At 47.2% G+C, this 15,719-nt stretch overlaps 1 protein-coding gene across 1 annotated transcript in view; it reads left to right on the top strand.

Moving 5' to 3' along the window:
* KIF25 (kinesin family member 25) overlaps positions 1–2,899 on the top strand; it is a 41,636-nt gene extending 38,737 nt beyond the window's left edge. The window contains exons 14-15 of the mRNA XM_059835774.1: positions 1,343–1,498; positions 2,742–2,899. Of these exons, the coding sequence (XP_059691757.1) occupies positions 1,343–1,498; positions 2,742–2,899 (314 nt within the window). The remainder of the gene's footprint in view (positions 1–1,342; positions 1,499–2,741) is intronic.
* The last annotated feature ends 12,820 nt before the right edge of the window (positions 2,900–15,719 follow it).

The following is a 15,719-nucleotide window of genomic DNA, read 5'->3' as shown; positions in this document are numbered from 1 at the left end:
AGAAGCCTGGGGATGGCTGCAGACACAGACCCCAGTAAAGTTAGTCTGAGATACATCCTACCTCAGATTATTGACACCCTGTGGCAGGGTCTTCCAAACTGTTTGGCTCTGTGCTTCTCTGAGACGAGACTCTACCGTTCCAGCCCCATCCTCTCCCACAGTCACATTTCTCCAGCCCTCACTGTCCAGCCTTCTGATTATTTTTTTTTTCTGTTACTGTGCCTTTTCACACTTGCCTCTTGAACACCTCTCTTATTCCCCCAGTTGGGAAAATACGGGCCTAAAGGGAAAACAAGATCCCTAGCCTCTCTCTGTACAGCCTCTTTGTCTCTCTAGAGGTGGGACAGAAGGCAGTTGAGGAAACTGTTAGCCCCTTCTGACTGTCCCACTACCATTAGCTCTGCCTAGCATGGATCATATGCTCTGGGTAATGAGAACTGATTGCAGATGCATCTGTAGCTCATCCACTATCCTGAAAAAAGGTTGAATTTGAATAATGTGATGCTAAATGGTAATAGCAAGTTTCTCTTCCCAAAATGGCAGAGGTAAGGACAGGAGGAATTAATTGCTCTTAACTGCACACTCATCCAGACTGATCATAGGGTTGAGCTTGCATGTAGAGCTTGCAGCATCTCTTGAAATTGGTGAAACTTGATTTGTAGACCAAACCTTTCCAGTTTTACTCAAGGGCAGCATAGCCACATACCACCATGCTGGGTGGATGGTAGAAGGGCATCGTTTTCCTGTATCGATTTCCTTACAGCAAATTATACCACGAAGAACAGCACTTTGCAGACTTTGGTGAACATAAACCCCTCACACTCAATGGCTGCTGTACAGTTTTGTTTCTGCAGCTTATGCCATCAGTGTCACTCCTGTCTTCCTAAAGGATACAGACAGGGCAGTTAACTATTATAAAAAATGATAGAACACAACAGGCTTCTCTCTGGAGACACTGTGGACTGATGTTTTCAAAAGCAGCGTTGTCTTGTCTGATCTTAGGGTGTTCCTGCTTTCTCAGTTCCATAATACATATGGAGCCAAGATGCATTGTACAGTTGAAGAGATCAACTTTAACATGAGATACTTCAGACCATCTGCAGGCACTGAACCTTCTTTAACCTTCCTTCAAATAGCAGAAGTACTGAATAATGTATTGGCAGTCTGGAGTAAACAATCACTACATCTTGCTTTCGGCATGGGTGAACTGGAAGTTATGGTTCAGAATTTGTGTTCAGAAATGCTGCATCAAAAGTAGATGATACAGCAACAGAATTTTTCACAATTACAATTGAAGCAGCTTTGCTTAGTCTTACCATTGCCTTTTTCTACACTGTACTAGGTATGTCTGGAGTGACAGGTGCAGCACTGAGAGAGACATCATTTATTAACCGCAGCTTGTCTGCCCTAGCAGATGTTCTTGGAGCAATAGCAGAACAGCGATCTCATGTACCATATCGCAACAGCAAACTTACACATCTGCTTCAGGACTCCGTAGGTGAGGGATTATTCTGACTTTTAACAATATACATTTCTTTTCTCAATTTTTCCCCTCCTTTGTTGTGTAAAACTCGAGGATGATCTTGTACTCCTCCCTTGTATGTGGGCCTCTATTCAAAGACTCTGGCTTTGGAGCAGTGTGAGGACACAGTGAGACTTCTGAACTCCTCCTCAATTTGGCTAATCCTTGCTGTTTCCAAGGTTCAGTTTAGGAATATACTTGTAAAATTCACAACATCTCTTAACAGGATTGTGTACAGGGTAATAATTGCATTTCACTGGTGTTTCACGTCAGGTACAGCTTGCAAGTTGAGCGTCAATCTTTATTACTACAGGGTGTAGTCACATATTTGCACATTCTTTAACATTGTGCTCTGTAGCAGTAAGACAAAGGAGAGAGACAGAACATAGGCATGGTACTGTGCTACAGCTGCTACAGCTCCTTTTTGTGTTTGGGTTGCCTCCTCTTCTCTAGCTCCTCAACTATGCAGAAACAGTTTTAAAGCAAGTGTAGTTCCTCCAGTAATGTCAGATTTGTGTCCATCTATATAGTTTATTAGTCCATTTTTCTTCAGCCAGAAAGCATCAGCCCTTTAGTCTCCAGTTCAAGGCATTGACAGTGACTGAGGTAACAGCTCTTCAGAGCTTCTGAAAGACTATTAATTTTTGCTTGAACTTTGAATTTCACCTAGCGCCAGAGTCCCCAGGGTGAAAAGGGAAAGCCAAAGAAAGAAGTGAGTTTAGGAGCTATGTTGTATGGGCACTGGTTTTAACCATGCTTGGTATATGACTTGGGTGACACTGTTTAGATGAAGTGTCAAAAGCGGCAAGTTCCTTGTTTGTTTAATCACTCTATGTGAACTTCTAAGATGTCTGTTTTGCTTTATTGTCTCACAAATAAGCCATTTTCCCCAAATTTACAAACATTTGACAAAACTTAATGAAGTGCCCAGACCCATAACATACATGCAGACTAACTGATGAAGCTATAAGGGGAAAAAAAATCTACATTACAGACTGTGAAACATTTATTCTACTGGGGCAAATACCATATTGTTAGATACAGACTTCCCTTGAAGGAGCTGTCTGTTTTCAACAGCCCTCTTCATGGACAGTCTTTTGCTTCATAAAAGCAATGGTAGCCTATGCTCGTTGTTGTGTAGATCAATACATTACCAGTATATAACTTACTTACTGAAAACGAGGTAAATAAGTATGTTTTGTCTTTTTCCTGCTTTTAGGAGGTGATGCTAAACTGTTGGTGATGCTGTGCATCTCTCCTGACCAGAAGTACTTAACAGAATCAATGCAGTCTCTGGGATTTGGAACTCGTGCTCGGCAAGTTCAGAGAGGACAAGTCAAGAAAAAAAGTTTGCCAGTGCAGAGTAAAGCAAAATAAAACCTAAGACTCCTGTGGATTAAAGTATTATTAATGAGTTCCTCAGACTGAAATGTATATTGTTATCCTAAAGCCATTCTTTTAGATACCAACTGCCAGATAAAATAAACAATCCTCAACATGGCATTAGTAAGCCATAAATCTGCTGATAATGTTCTTGCTCCAAAGATAATAGCAAGTATTGACAACAGCTACCAACCATGGTGGAATGGCATAGAAATAAATCATGCTTTTTTAGGAAAGCTACTTCAAGGCATGGTTTTGAGGATGTGTTTCCTTTGGGCAAGTAGAACTAAGTCAACAGAGCTCTGATTTAGGATGGCTTGCTTCTGAAAGGCCAAGCGTGCATTCTGTTTTCTCAGTAGAAGACAGGAGTCTAAATATCATTCCAGTGCTTCAAAGCAGCAAGTGAAATACTTCCCCTCAGCTTGGATTAAAATGAGACGTGTCATCATGGCTTGCTCTTCTGTCTAACACAGATGGGGTTGTTCCTAATGCACTATCATCAGGTAGAGTGCAAAGGAACCCATCAGCTGTATTGAACAGAATTCTAGAAATAATGGCACTAGTGAGATGGAGAAAAAAGAATAAGGCTGTATCTGATATCCCTCTGGAATGTAGCTTAGGAAGCAAATGCGGGATTATACAACTTTTTGAAAACACACTCAGGTTAAATGGTGGGAGCGAATTCCAACTCTGCTGATTTCACTAGGACTACAGCTTTGTCTGTTTTGGGTTTTGTTTTGCTCTGTGAGTGCTGAAAGGCCCTGAACTACAGATCCTAATAGCTAATGGCACCTAACCTGTACAACTGTTTTAGTAGTAGTCTGGCCTGTTCTTTCACTTGCATTTCTGAAGCAAGTTAACTGTATCACAACCTTGAAGATGCGCCTGCACACTAGAAAAGGATAACTACATGCTTCCCATCCATCACATGAATAAAACACCAAAAACCCAGCTCATGCTGTGATGCTTGTCGTCTTCAAGAGGCTTTCACACTCTTACACCAATGTTGAGACAACATCATTCAGGGTTTGTGAACGAAGTTACACTGTGAGAAGTTTCAAGGAAATTTAAGCAACGTTAGAGATGAGAAGTGGTTCCGAGATGAGTAGCTGTGTTCAAATAACATCTGATGTGTTTTGTGTGCACGGCTTTGTTGCTCAGCAGAGGCCTCAGGATCCACTCTGAATTTTTATGTCCATCAATCACTCCGCCTCTAGACTGGGAGAGAGGTCAGTGGTAGGTCACTGCAAGAAGGCTTAAATTGCAGTGGCCTGCCCGAAAGGCTGGAGCTTATAGTACTCCAAGTCACTTAACCTTCACAAGCGTAAATATTTATCCTGAGATTATATAGCGTACTATTATTGGAATTTCACCCTTGAATATATAACAGCTGCTGTGGTGCATGCAGTGCTCTGGTGCTCAGAACATTAGCATTGCAATCAGAGAGCTGTAATAATACTTGTTTTCCTAAATAATGTCATGAGGGTAAAAATGCCTTAACTTTACCTGATTCCAGCAGTAACAGATCGGTAGAAAAAGAATCTGGACACAGGACCTTAGGAAGCTGAACAGTCACTAAAGCAATCTCAGGTGAGAAAGCGTCAGAGTGAGGAATGTTAGCCTGGTAAATGAAACGCAGAACAGACAGCTTCAAGCTCGCCTTAGTCCCCTGACAGCTAGGCTACTAAAGCTGCCCGGATTAGAGCTCTAAGAGAGCTTGTGGCAAGGGAGGGTTAGCTGATTTCCACCAACATCTTTAAGTTCCTCAAATATTTTTAAGGATTTGGAATTTCCTAAGTGTTACATAGAAATGTAACTTGTCATAAAGTGCACTTTCTTTTCCGGAGCTGCTTTACAAAACTTGGCATTTATTTACAATCTGTGTGGTAGGGGAAAAGCAGCAATACTTATTGTTAAGCTGAGAAGTAAACCCCTCAAATATCAGCAAATACCAAAAGTTTAAATTTCTACATTAACTGTGCCAAATTGGGCATATGCAGCATTCCCTATTCCCGTTTTCCTTGTCAGCATAGCATATCACTCTGACCTACACAATGAAGTGCACAGGATATGCAGGGCAGCAAAGTTAACATTTTGCTCTAAGACCTTTCAGGTTTGGAATTTCCTGGGTTATAGAGACGTGATTGCTCAATTCCAGTGTCAGATGTGATACACTGAAGGAAAGAAGGGTAAAAGTTGTAAGGATGAAATGCCTTTACTCCAGCATCTAAGCTGAATTGTCTTCTGCCCAAAGATTCATTCAAACCTGCTAAAGGAGAGGCAGGGATTTTCAGGTTTGTAACTAATGCCCTGAGGAGCAAGGAAAACAGCATGTGCAAGGCCCTTACTTCTCTGCTATAATTTTTTTAGTTTTCAGATCTTTCAAGCTTTGAAATGACAACTATATTAGAAAAGCAGCTGTGACAGATATTCATGGAGCTGACTTTAAGGTTTCCTTTGTTGACCAAAACCTATCCTGATAAACCAGTCATCATCTTGACACTGTAAAGCTGAAACACACATACTAACACTGGGAGAAAGAAACTGATACTTGAAAGTTCTAAAAAATGGAGATGGGAGGTCATAAACACCAGGAAAAAGGTGGTTGTTTTTAAGAGAGACGATGTAGTCTATTTGCTAACACAGCTTTGCTCTCTGGGAGGGCAGGGGCACAAGCAAATGAGAGTTAAAACTACATAAATCAGGAGAAAATCCTTATAGTGAAGCCCACAAGTGCATAACCCCGAGCTCAGCTGGTCTCTTGGTGTACCGAACCAAGAGCACTCTCAACTCTGCTCTACCCCTGCCTGCTCAGCCGGGTGCCGGGGTCACTGTTTCAGAGGGAGTGCTGCTCAGTATAGGGGGGGCCTCTCTCCTGTCTGTGATCAGCATGCCTTGGTGGCAGTCAACATGTTAACCTTTCACTGCTGGGCTCTCATTCTCTTCCCCTGGGCCCTCAATTTCTCCTGTGGCAGTTCAGCCAGCGCTCAGCTACATCATACCTTCCACCGTCCCCGGCTAGCCGTAAGAAAGAGGCATGCCTCCACACAGCGATGCAAGGCACTACAAACCCCAGCTACCTGTTGGACTGGCCTTCAGATGCCCCTCTCAAATTTATTCTGCCTTCTTTCTTGCCCTGCGTATAAGCTGAGCAAACCATTTTAGCAACAGTAGCTAAGAGCCTCCACCTCCTCCTTAAAAAGCCTACCAATTACTGAAATCAGAGCAAACACAAGAGGATTTGGTCTTGTGAATACTTCGGTATTCAGCATTCTGGTTTAGTGTCAAGTTGGCCAAGGAGTCAATGGCACGAAGCTTGACCAGCACAGCAGCTGCCTGGGAGGCCCAGGGTCTGGTATTTATGCCAATGTACCCCAATCACCTTACATAAAAGTGGAAGCTGCTTCCACACTGCGAGCACCCCTCACCCCTGGCACCCTACTCGCACATCCTCTAACCCATGGGCCAAGCACCCTCCCAGAAAGCAGAAAATTTGGATCCAGTTCAAAGACAAAGGATTCGAGCTCATGTCTTTCCCTGCACAAGTGAATGCTCTGGCTTGTAGGACATCCAGCAGATCTGGAGATGGGGCAGGGAAAAAGGGACTCTGCCAGACCAATCCCCAAGTCCTCTAATTGCAGCAAGTGCTCACCTAGGGTAAAATACACAGACAGGCATACATGTAGACCTACACAATGTTAGCAGGAGAAGTCTAGACATATCTAGAATCAGGCAATAGCTTTCAAGGTAAAAGTCCAAAATTTGACCCAAAAGTACAGCTTGGTGCCCACATTTCTCTGTGGATTTAACATTACAGATAGAATTTATCAACTCTGGTTCTTGGTTCCCCTTGCAGCCAAGGGAAAGGGATTAACAGGACAGATTCACTTTCAGCAAGTACCTCTGTCTCCCTAGTCTAGCGAGGGAGTCCAGGCAACGGGTTTAGAGCTCCAACTCTCAGTTTGCCACGGCCAGGGAAACTGATTGCTCAAGGAGCTGATTTTGAAAGACATAGAATTGCTATGGAGGTTTTTCACTTATTTTTCAACCTTGATCCCTACCATACCCACACACCTCTAATGTTAAGCTCTGCAGCGCTGGTCCAACACACCTTCTTTCAGCCTTTGCAAATCTGTCCCCAGTTCACTTGCAACACCCAGCTTTCCATTTGGGGAAGGCAGCGTGCGATGGGGCAGAGCAGAGCTTATGGCACATGAGCTGCTCACAGTTCCCTGTGAGGGTGTTTTTTTCAGCACCCGCAGAGAACACCTTTGTGCAGGGCAGCTTACCACACAGCGAGCACGTGGCTGGCACGCTGTGAATTCACACTGCAGTTTACAACACTCTACACTCCCTGCAGACAAACCGTTAATCATCTTCCTCACCACCTAGGAGAGCTCTTATCAGCAGAGCCCAAGAAACCAACGTGATCCACAATTGCGTAACAGTGCTGCATCTCATCACTGGGTTAAAAAAAGCAGTAATTAAACTGGCCAACGCCTTTGGCCCACTCTTAAACAAAACCTTGACCTATGCTGACGTTTCAAAATTATATATTTAATTTCCACATGTGGCTTCATGCCTTGGCAGCAGCCACACCACAAACAGAGGCTGCTCTTGGTTTTAGCCAGGCTAGGAAAACCATAATTAGCATTGGAATGTTCACAAAAATGTTTAATTTGTTATTAAATTGCCAATTCCATTTTATGAAGCACATTTCCAAACCTCTGCAGAACACGAGGCACAGGCAGAATGAAGCAGTTATTGGAAAAGGCTTTCGGCTCCTGCTGTGGACAAGGAGTTGCAAGCTGATGGGCTTGCAAGCCCCTTCCAACCAGAGGAAGGGGCAGCAGCATCTGCCCACAGAGGAGCTGATGGGCCTGGAGTGCAGGAATGCCAAAGGTATTGCAGCCTTTCACAAAATCAGTTTGGTGTTTGAGCAACAACATTAACCGTAGCCTCAGCCAGACAAAAATGCAAGCCACATACCATACAAAGGAGGGCACAGGGTGATCTAATTGAAGGGCATGAGTGAGGGGAAACGTTGCCTACAATTCTTTTTGTCTTTTCTTACATCCATTTTTATCAAACCAGGTTTTATCTAGCATTGCATTTGCCCCTTTTAATTTCATTTATATAAAAGGAGACAAAAAAATCTAAGATGAAATTTGAGCCTTCTTGAAGTCATGCAAGTATCTCCTGGGAGGCCAGGGGAGTGGACAGCTGCATTCAGTTTCATTTATTTGAATTCATCTCTAATATATGGAAAAGTGCCCATGGTCCTGACTAAGGTTGACAACGTGTCCAAACAATAATCGTCCCAAAGCTGTGTTGAAATATTCTTCGGTGACATTTAGAAGCAAGAAGCAAGCATTTCACAGCATGCCCTGGGGGCAGGGAGAGCTAACGCAGCAAACAACTGATGGGCCACTGCAGTGCTTGAAAGGTTTCAGCTTGTGCCTAGCAATAGGCTGGTGCCAGGGACTGAGGTCTGTGGCTGCGAAGGTACACGGGTGCCATTTGTTTCGGGGGTAACCTACGGCCTCCCCAATGGTGCTGGCACGTGGCAGGAACAACACGGGGCTGCACAGAGGGCACTGAAGCCACTGGGTAATGCATCTTTGTGCTCTGCTGCACATCCCTCTCTGAGCTCTTGGCTCAGATGATCTTAACCACCCCCTTACTTCATGACAACATTCCCCTCCACCTGTGTTTTTACCTAAGATCTCAGATTTAAAAAAAAAGAGATGATCCCTCTTCCCCATACCCAAGAGTTTGAGACTGATCAAGACAAAGCATTTGGAAGAGAAGTCCCAAACTCCATGTTTCAATGACATGATGCAATGCTCCAAATTCACCTCTTGTTTGTTCAGTACATGACATGTCTCTCATGACTTAGAGATTAGCCTCAGAAAACCTGCTGAAATCCTTAAATGGTCAAGTGACCAGACACATTCAGATGTCAGTACTAGCAGTTCAAACACCAGGGCCTAAATTCAGCAACAAAAGAAGAGAAATGCAGTGCTCGAGCTATCAACACCAAGTATTTAGCATCAGTTTTGGTAGAAACAATGTGGGGAAAAAAATCCATAGTTATCAAACTCCAGGAACATGAGATTTGCACATCTTATCCACAGAATTGCAGGCTTGAAGTTGCACCTCTGCTCATTTCTCTGGGGAACCACAGTTAAACTATCATCCCCATGTTCTTTCAGCTCCTCCGGCTTCGAGCTTGCAAGTATCTCCTCCAATATGTGTCCCCTCTTGCCCTTTTTCTGTTAAGATGAAATTACTATCCTGGCTGGGATGAGTCACTGCCCAGTAGTTCACTTAAAGGCAAGCACCAGGAGTGGTTTTCCCTCTCATTTTCCTCTGGACTTTACTAATCAGTTCCTTCCCTCTTCTAAACAAAAATAAAAACAAAAGAACAACCCCCATCCCCACTATAAAAAGCTTTGGAAGCCACACCAGAAGCTTTGAAGATCCAAAAGACAGAAGATGATACTTCCTCCGTCACTTCAGATGTTTGGGTTTTTAGCAGCCTGAGCCTCCTCCACCTCTTTCTGAGCACACACACAGACACTGCTCTGAGCTGGCATTTGGAATAACACAAGCTCCACGTTAAACTCACAACCAGCTTCAGAAATGCAAGCATTTTGCAGGGCAGCCGACACATTAGCAAGCGGGCCTTCTTTAAGCTTTAGCCACAGGCCTCCGATACTTCCAGCCCTATGTGCTTTGTCCAGGCAGCGCCGACATTCCTGACATAATGTGCATTGCACCTGCTCTGATGAGTTTCACCTGTGTTTGAGATCCAGGCATCCGCACTCCTTTTCTCCCGACCCATTTCCCAAGCCCTCCCTAGGGTAGGTGGCTCAGCGTGGGTAGATGCACACACTCATCCACACGCCACTTAGGAGCTGGAGAAGCAGCTTGTGCTGCTCCGGCTGGGTCTGCTACCAAGGCTGAATCCATGGAGAATGGCTAGCCAGTGCTTAACGTGCCGATGCTCTTAGTGCTTCACAATGCAACTGAGCTTAGGCAGCCAGATCTGACATGTTATTTCATGGTGTCCAAACCTGTGGGAAGCACTTCCTAGCAGAGATGGAACAAAGTTCGCAAGAGGCTATTCAATATTGCAGTATCAAAATGGGGACACCTCATGGAGATGGCACAGGGCTTACTCCAGAGGGACTACAACCTGGGTGTTGGGAAGGTATCAGGCAGTGCAAAAACCACTGCCCAGGCTACCTCCAGGGGCCATAAAGGGCATTGTGTCTCCGGACATCCTCCACTGATGCTGTCTTACAGAGAGACGTGTGTCCCATCTGCTGCCCTCCCAGTCTCCATCCAGAAGAAAGGCTTTCTAATGCCTTTTTGTGGAAAGCTGTTGTAGATTCACCGTGGACATGTACCAGCTGGAAGTTACAGCAGTATCTTCTGCTACTGTTCATTACCTCTGCCATGAGAGCAGAGAAACACCTCTTGGTAACAAGCACCTTAGATCAGCCAAGACACTATGGTGACGTACCCATTGCATTCTTTACCTCTCCTCTTACCTTGGCTCATGAAGACTCTGAAACTGCCCATACCAGCTACCAGACCAGCAGCTGTGATGTGGGGAACATGCAACAGGCAATGCAAAGTGAGGAAAAAGAGGTCCACAGTCAGGTTTGAGCCTGACTTCTGCTTCCTTACCAGAATCTGGTTTACCTGCTAAATTTGGCATAGCATTTGCAACAGCAAGAAGCAGGATGAGACTGTGATGCCTGAACACAAGAAGCTATACCTGCACGTTCACCAGAATCATCTCCACGTGAACAAGGAGAGAAGACCTATGATGGACACACTGATGTAGACTCTGCATGACTGCAGGCAACTCACAACAGCCACTTTCAGGACATGGGATGCAAGCAATACACCTACAGTTTTTCAGCATGAACAGGTTTGTGTTAACTACTTCTACTTCAGTCCCATGAATCCTGGCGCATCAAAACATCACAACCTTTGCAATCCCAGCTACAAGTCATGAGCTCAGCTCTAAGGTATATAGAAAAAAGGCACAAGAATTGATGAATAATGAAGATGTAAAAACATGCAGTTGCATGGGGACAAGGGGCAGAGAAGGAGAAGTGAGCTACCTGCACAGTCACTGTGCAGGTCCTGGGAGGGCTCCTGCTGATGAGGATACAGTAGCTCCTGATATCCTCGTAGAAAACCTTCTCTGGTCAAGTTAAGTAGCAGGGAAATGCAATGCCTGGGGAAGCTGCGCACGCAGCTACCGCCTCCTGCCTCTCACATCACCAGGACTGCATCCAGTCTGGTTGTGGAGCTTGTACGAGCTTACAAGTAGCTACAGGCGTTGCCTCTGACCAAATTCAGGCCAACAGAGCAGCCACCTTCTCCATGATCATACTTCTAGGAGGCATCCACCTCCTCTTGGTGGAGAGAAACACCCACACTCACTCACAGGTTTGCTCCTACTGCATCTCTCCTGAAGCAAGGGACAGTGAAGTGGCCCCTCTGCAGAGCTGACCAAGCCAAGCCCGAGGAAGGGGAGGTGCCCCTGGGGACATCTCTGCCCATTTGCAGGCAAGCCTAGCACAAGGCAGCACCAAACTGCCTTCAGCCAGGATGCCTTTTTGGAGACCCCAACCAAGCACTCAGGATACCAACACAGCTTCTAGTGACCCCTGAAATGCCGGCTTCCTGGGCAGGATGAGGTGCTCATGCAGGTCCGCAGAGACCTGTTATCTGGGGGTACACAGCTGGTTCCAGTACACAATTAATTTACACACACCACTGACACAAGCAGTGACTACAGTCCAGCACCCACACATAAGAGCTGCTCCACAACAGCTGAGAGGGACCTGCACCACCGGTGCTTATGACTCCTATAGTAAACAACATTTGGGCAAGACTGAGAGGCAAGCAAGCCCTACCCCACCACCCCAGCAGGGCTCTCCTTACTTCTCTCCTGGGCAGCTCATCCACAGGACCACGACACCAGAGCCTGCTAGTAACTCTTCTCCCAGAGGCTCTGCAGAGACCTTTTCCTTCTCTAGCTCTTCTCCTCAGAAGGGAGCTGATTTCCTGTGCTTTGATTGACCTCCTCTGTAGCACCCTCCACCTGGACCTGCTACCAGCTGCAGCAAGGTAAACACCTGGGCTGCTGGGAACACTTTCTGGCCCCTGCTCGTGGGCAGAGGAGAGCAGCTTAGAGACACCAGAAACCACCTCATGCTCCTCCATGCCTAGGATGTCACTGCTGAAACAGCTGTCCCTGCTTTAACCGTGCCTCGCGGGGCTGTGTTTTATCTATGCATCCTCTACATGGGAGAAATTGTACTTGGAGATTTGTGGGCACCTGCCTGGAGTTAGAGAGGCAGCTCTGAGCCTGCAGGATGGCATTAACAAAGCAGGGCCAGAATGGTGGTAACAGCAGTCTGGGGCAGCAGCATTGGGGAGTCTCTAAAGCTTATTAACCTTAAAGGTGTTGGGCTGTCTGAAAGCTGAGCCGATGCTCTAGCAACATCCTTGGGCAAGGCAGCCTTCAAGAGCTCCTATCCTGCTCTGTTTATCCTGAAAACAGGATAAAATCAGCATCACAGCTGTAAAGCTCTCCCTTAGCATGCTAGCCCTATATTTTTCAGCAGTAATTCTGCTTTGGATGTCAAAGTGGTTTGTGTTGAAGCAGATTGGAAAGCAATGGTTTGTACCCTCTCTATTATTTGCAGTGCAAATGTTAAGCAAAATTGTACCCAGCTGCTCCCACAGCAAACCCTGCCGCTCATCCCCTGCGGCAGGACGTGTCTCACTGAATGCCCGTGCTGGCAGCCGGGCTGGGCTGGGACCCGCCGGGGGCACAGACACTGGAGAGGAAGGCCCTGTGTCCACACCCCCAGCCTCAAGGCATTTCCTAAGTGTGAGTTTGGATCTAGACGTTCAAAACACACCTGTACTTGGGGCTCTCGTTATTGCCCTTTGAGCAGTCCTATTGCCAAATTTTCCCTTCAGCCAGGTATGCTGGCTGGTTCCTTGTTTTTCCTACTACAAGCTGTGAGCCTTATGCAAAAGCATGACTCAGGGAGCTGGAGCTTTAAAAAGAAATTGTAGTGTACTGCAACACCTGCAAGAAATGCGGTCAAAGGTGGCAATACTAATATTGTCTGCCTGGCCCCAGGTGCCTCACCTGCCTTAATGCACCCACTCCGGTGACTGGCATGTCTTTCTTGACCATACCAAGAACCAGAGGTCCCAAAAATGCATCTCGTAACCCATTAGCACTTTAACAGAGGGATTATGGGAGCCCTCTGTTCTTGTCTTGACTAGAGGGACCATGGGCAGGAAGTCTGCCTTAGCCGCAGAAAGATCGTATGGGCAGAAAACCCTTCCTGATTCCAGCAATAGCTACGTGTGCCAGAGGAGAAGATGGGGGCATTACCCATGTTGCTGTTCCTGCAAATGCAGAGAGCTCAGGATCCACTTCAGCAGACGCTACAGACAAAAGCCAGGCCGGCTTCCCAGGCTTCCTCCATACACACAGCCAGCCATTTAACCCTAAATATAGGAATGCAGCCCACAAGCCAGACAAGAAAGATTTCAATACCACTGCCAGGAACAACAACAAACTGTACCACAAACTTTATTTCCAGCACTGGGTAAGCGTGGATATCACAGAAGAGGGCAAAAAGCCTCCTCGCTTTCATCCGCCAAAGTTACGCATTGAGGAGAGAAAAGTATCTGCCTTCCTACAGCACATGTTTAAGCTGAGGGATCTCCATCGCAATAGCCAGAGCTCTTTCGAATGCACTTGGGTCTGAGACGGTGCGGAGGGGAGGGTAACCCCAAAGCCTGCAGCCAGCAGAAGAGTGGGGAGGAGCTGTCTCAATGCAACCCTTCCAGTCTGCACCCCCTTGGTTAGAGAGCGAGCCACATTCAAAGCTTCGCTTTCTAAAAGGGTGGGGAACGTGGCTGTGGGAACTGGTCCCTGTTGCCATGGTCGTGAAACAACTCAGGCTATTTGTCAGCTGGTCATAGCAAAGAGGCTGAGTACTTTCTGTGGCTAATGCAAACTAATTTTTCCTACACCGAATGCTCTGCTGTCGCTGAAGTATTCAGTGGTATTTTCCAGGTGGTGGGTTGAGCCATAAGGCTTCTAGCCCATGCCATGTCCAATTATCTCATTGCATATTGGGAACAGCAATGATTGGAGAAAGAAAAATAAAGATTGATATAAATGTATTTATGAGATTTAAAATAAAAACGTGAGGCTGATATTTCCAGGAGTAAAAATAAAACAGAATTTTAAAATACCACAGCTATGCTCTTCAATAGCCCATATTCAGCTGCCCCTGCAGTCTACCAGAAACGATAAATAATGATTTCTGCTCATTACATCTCTGCAGTAGAACAACAAACTTCCAACACAAGGGGTGCTAGCTGCATCTTACTCTACTAAATACAACCTCCTCCTTCCAGAGCCAAGTTCAGGGTCCAGAAGGACGGACGCAGTTGGTACCTGGCTGACCAGCAGACTGAAAATGCACCACGGCCACTGGCTGGAGTGTGTCCCCAAAAAACAAGCTGCAGGAACACAACACGTGCCAGCAAAGGAGGGCTGGGAACTACTTTGGTGTGGGTTTACTTTATAAAATGTTGAGATGCCACCCAAGGGGGTCACGAAGGTGGAGCTGGGCTGGGAGAAGTGGCAACATGCAAGTGATTGCAACAGTGTGCAAATGTCATTAAAAATTCAGTATGTGTGATTTCCGGGGTGTGGCTGGGGAGATATTCAGTGATGCTGCTCCGACGCCTACAGAGGTTCTGTGGAAAGGGTGCTCGCCCTGAGAGGAGGCAGCTCGGTGATGAAAGAAAAACTGCTTCACTGCGTGGTACCCAAGGCTTGTCTACACCCGTCCTGTCTCCAGTGATGCCCCATGGACGACACCGAAGGAAACTACAGGCACAGAGCAGGCACAGCAGGCACACTGCCTCACTGCCTCAACTGGAGCCTCTCAGACTACAACCGTCCGTGCCTCTGGGACTTCCCCCCCCAGCAGTATATTGCATTGAATGGGTATGTCTTCCATAAACCGACTTGTTGGAGGGTTTTTTTGACCTAGTGTCAACATTTCACACCTAGAGCATCCCGTGCCAAGGATTCCCAGAAGCTAAGAAGCAGCAGCTTTGCCCCCAGTGTCGTTTGGGCCTACGACGCTCTGTGCAGGACCTGGACAAGCTGCCCTCGGGCACGAGAGATGCTGCTCCAGTGACCTGGGACCATTTAATATGCCTTTTGCAAGGGATTCAGTGAGCGCCTGATGGCCACTGCCAGACTTGGGCTCTGTTCGCTCGACTACCGACTCCCCGAGTGTTTGGCCTGCGTGGGCTTTCCGGGCTGCTCCTGTTTCATAGCTGGCAGCGCGTCCGTGCCCCGGGGTCAGCGGGCACTTTGGTCTCCGGCAACGTGAGACAGAAGCTGCCCGAGGTCTCTCCTTTGCCCGCGGGGACGCGGCCCGCGGCACTATTTGGGCCCCCGCAGCTCTGCGTGAGGCCCCTCGGCCCAGGCGGCACCGGCGGCGGGAGGGGGCAGCGCGGGCCGACAGGCTGCCACCGCCCCGGCCCCGGCCCCGGCCCCGGCCCCGGCCCCGGCCGCAGCCCCAGCCCCAGCCCCGGCCCCAGCCCGCCCGTAGCGCGGGGGGAGCCCCAGCCGTGGGGCAGCGGCCGCCGCGCTCCTCGGGCGCCGCCCCGCGCCCTGGCCCGGTACTGCCGCCACACGACCCGCGCCAGGCCCCGGCCCCGCGGCGGCGGG

The sequence above is a fragment of the Gavia stellata genome, chromosome 2 (genome assembly GCF_030936135.1).
Source record: "Gavia stellata isolate bGavSte3 chromosome 2, bGavSte3.hap2, whole genome shotgun sequence".
NCBI lineage: Eukaryota > Metazoa > Chordata > Aves > Gaviiformes > Gaviidae > Gavia > Gavia stellata.
Note: the sequence above shows the minus strand (reverse complement) of the source record. Positions and strands in the feature narration are given on the sequence as shown.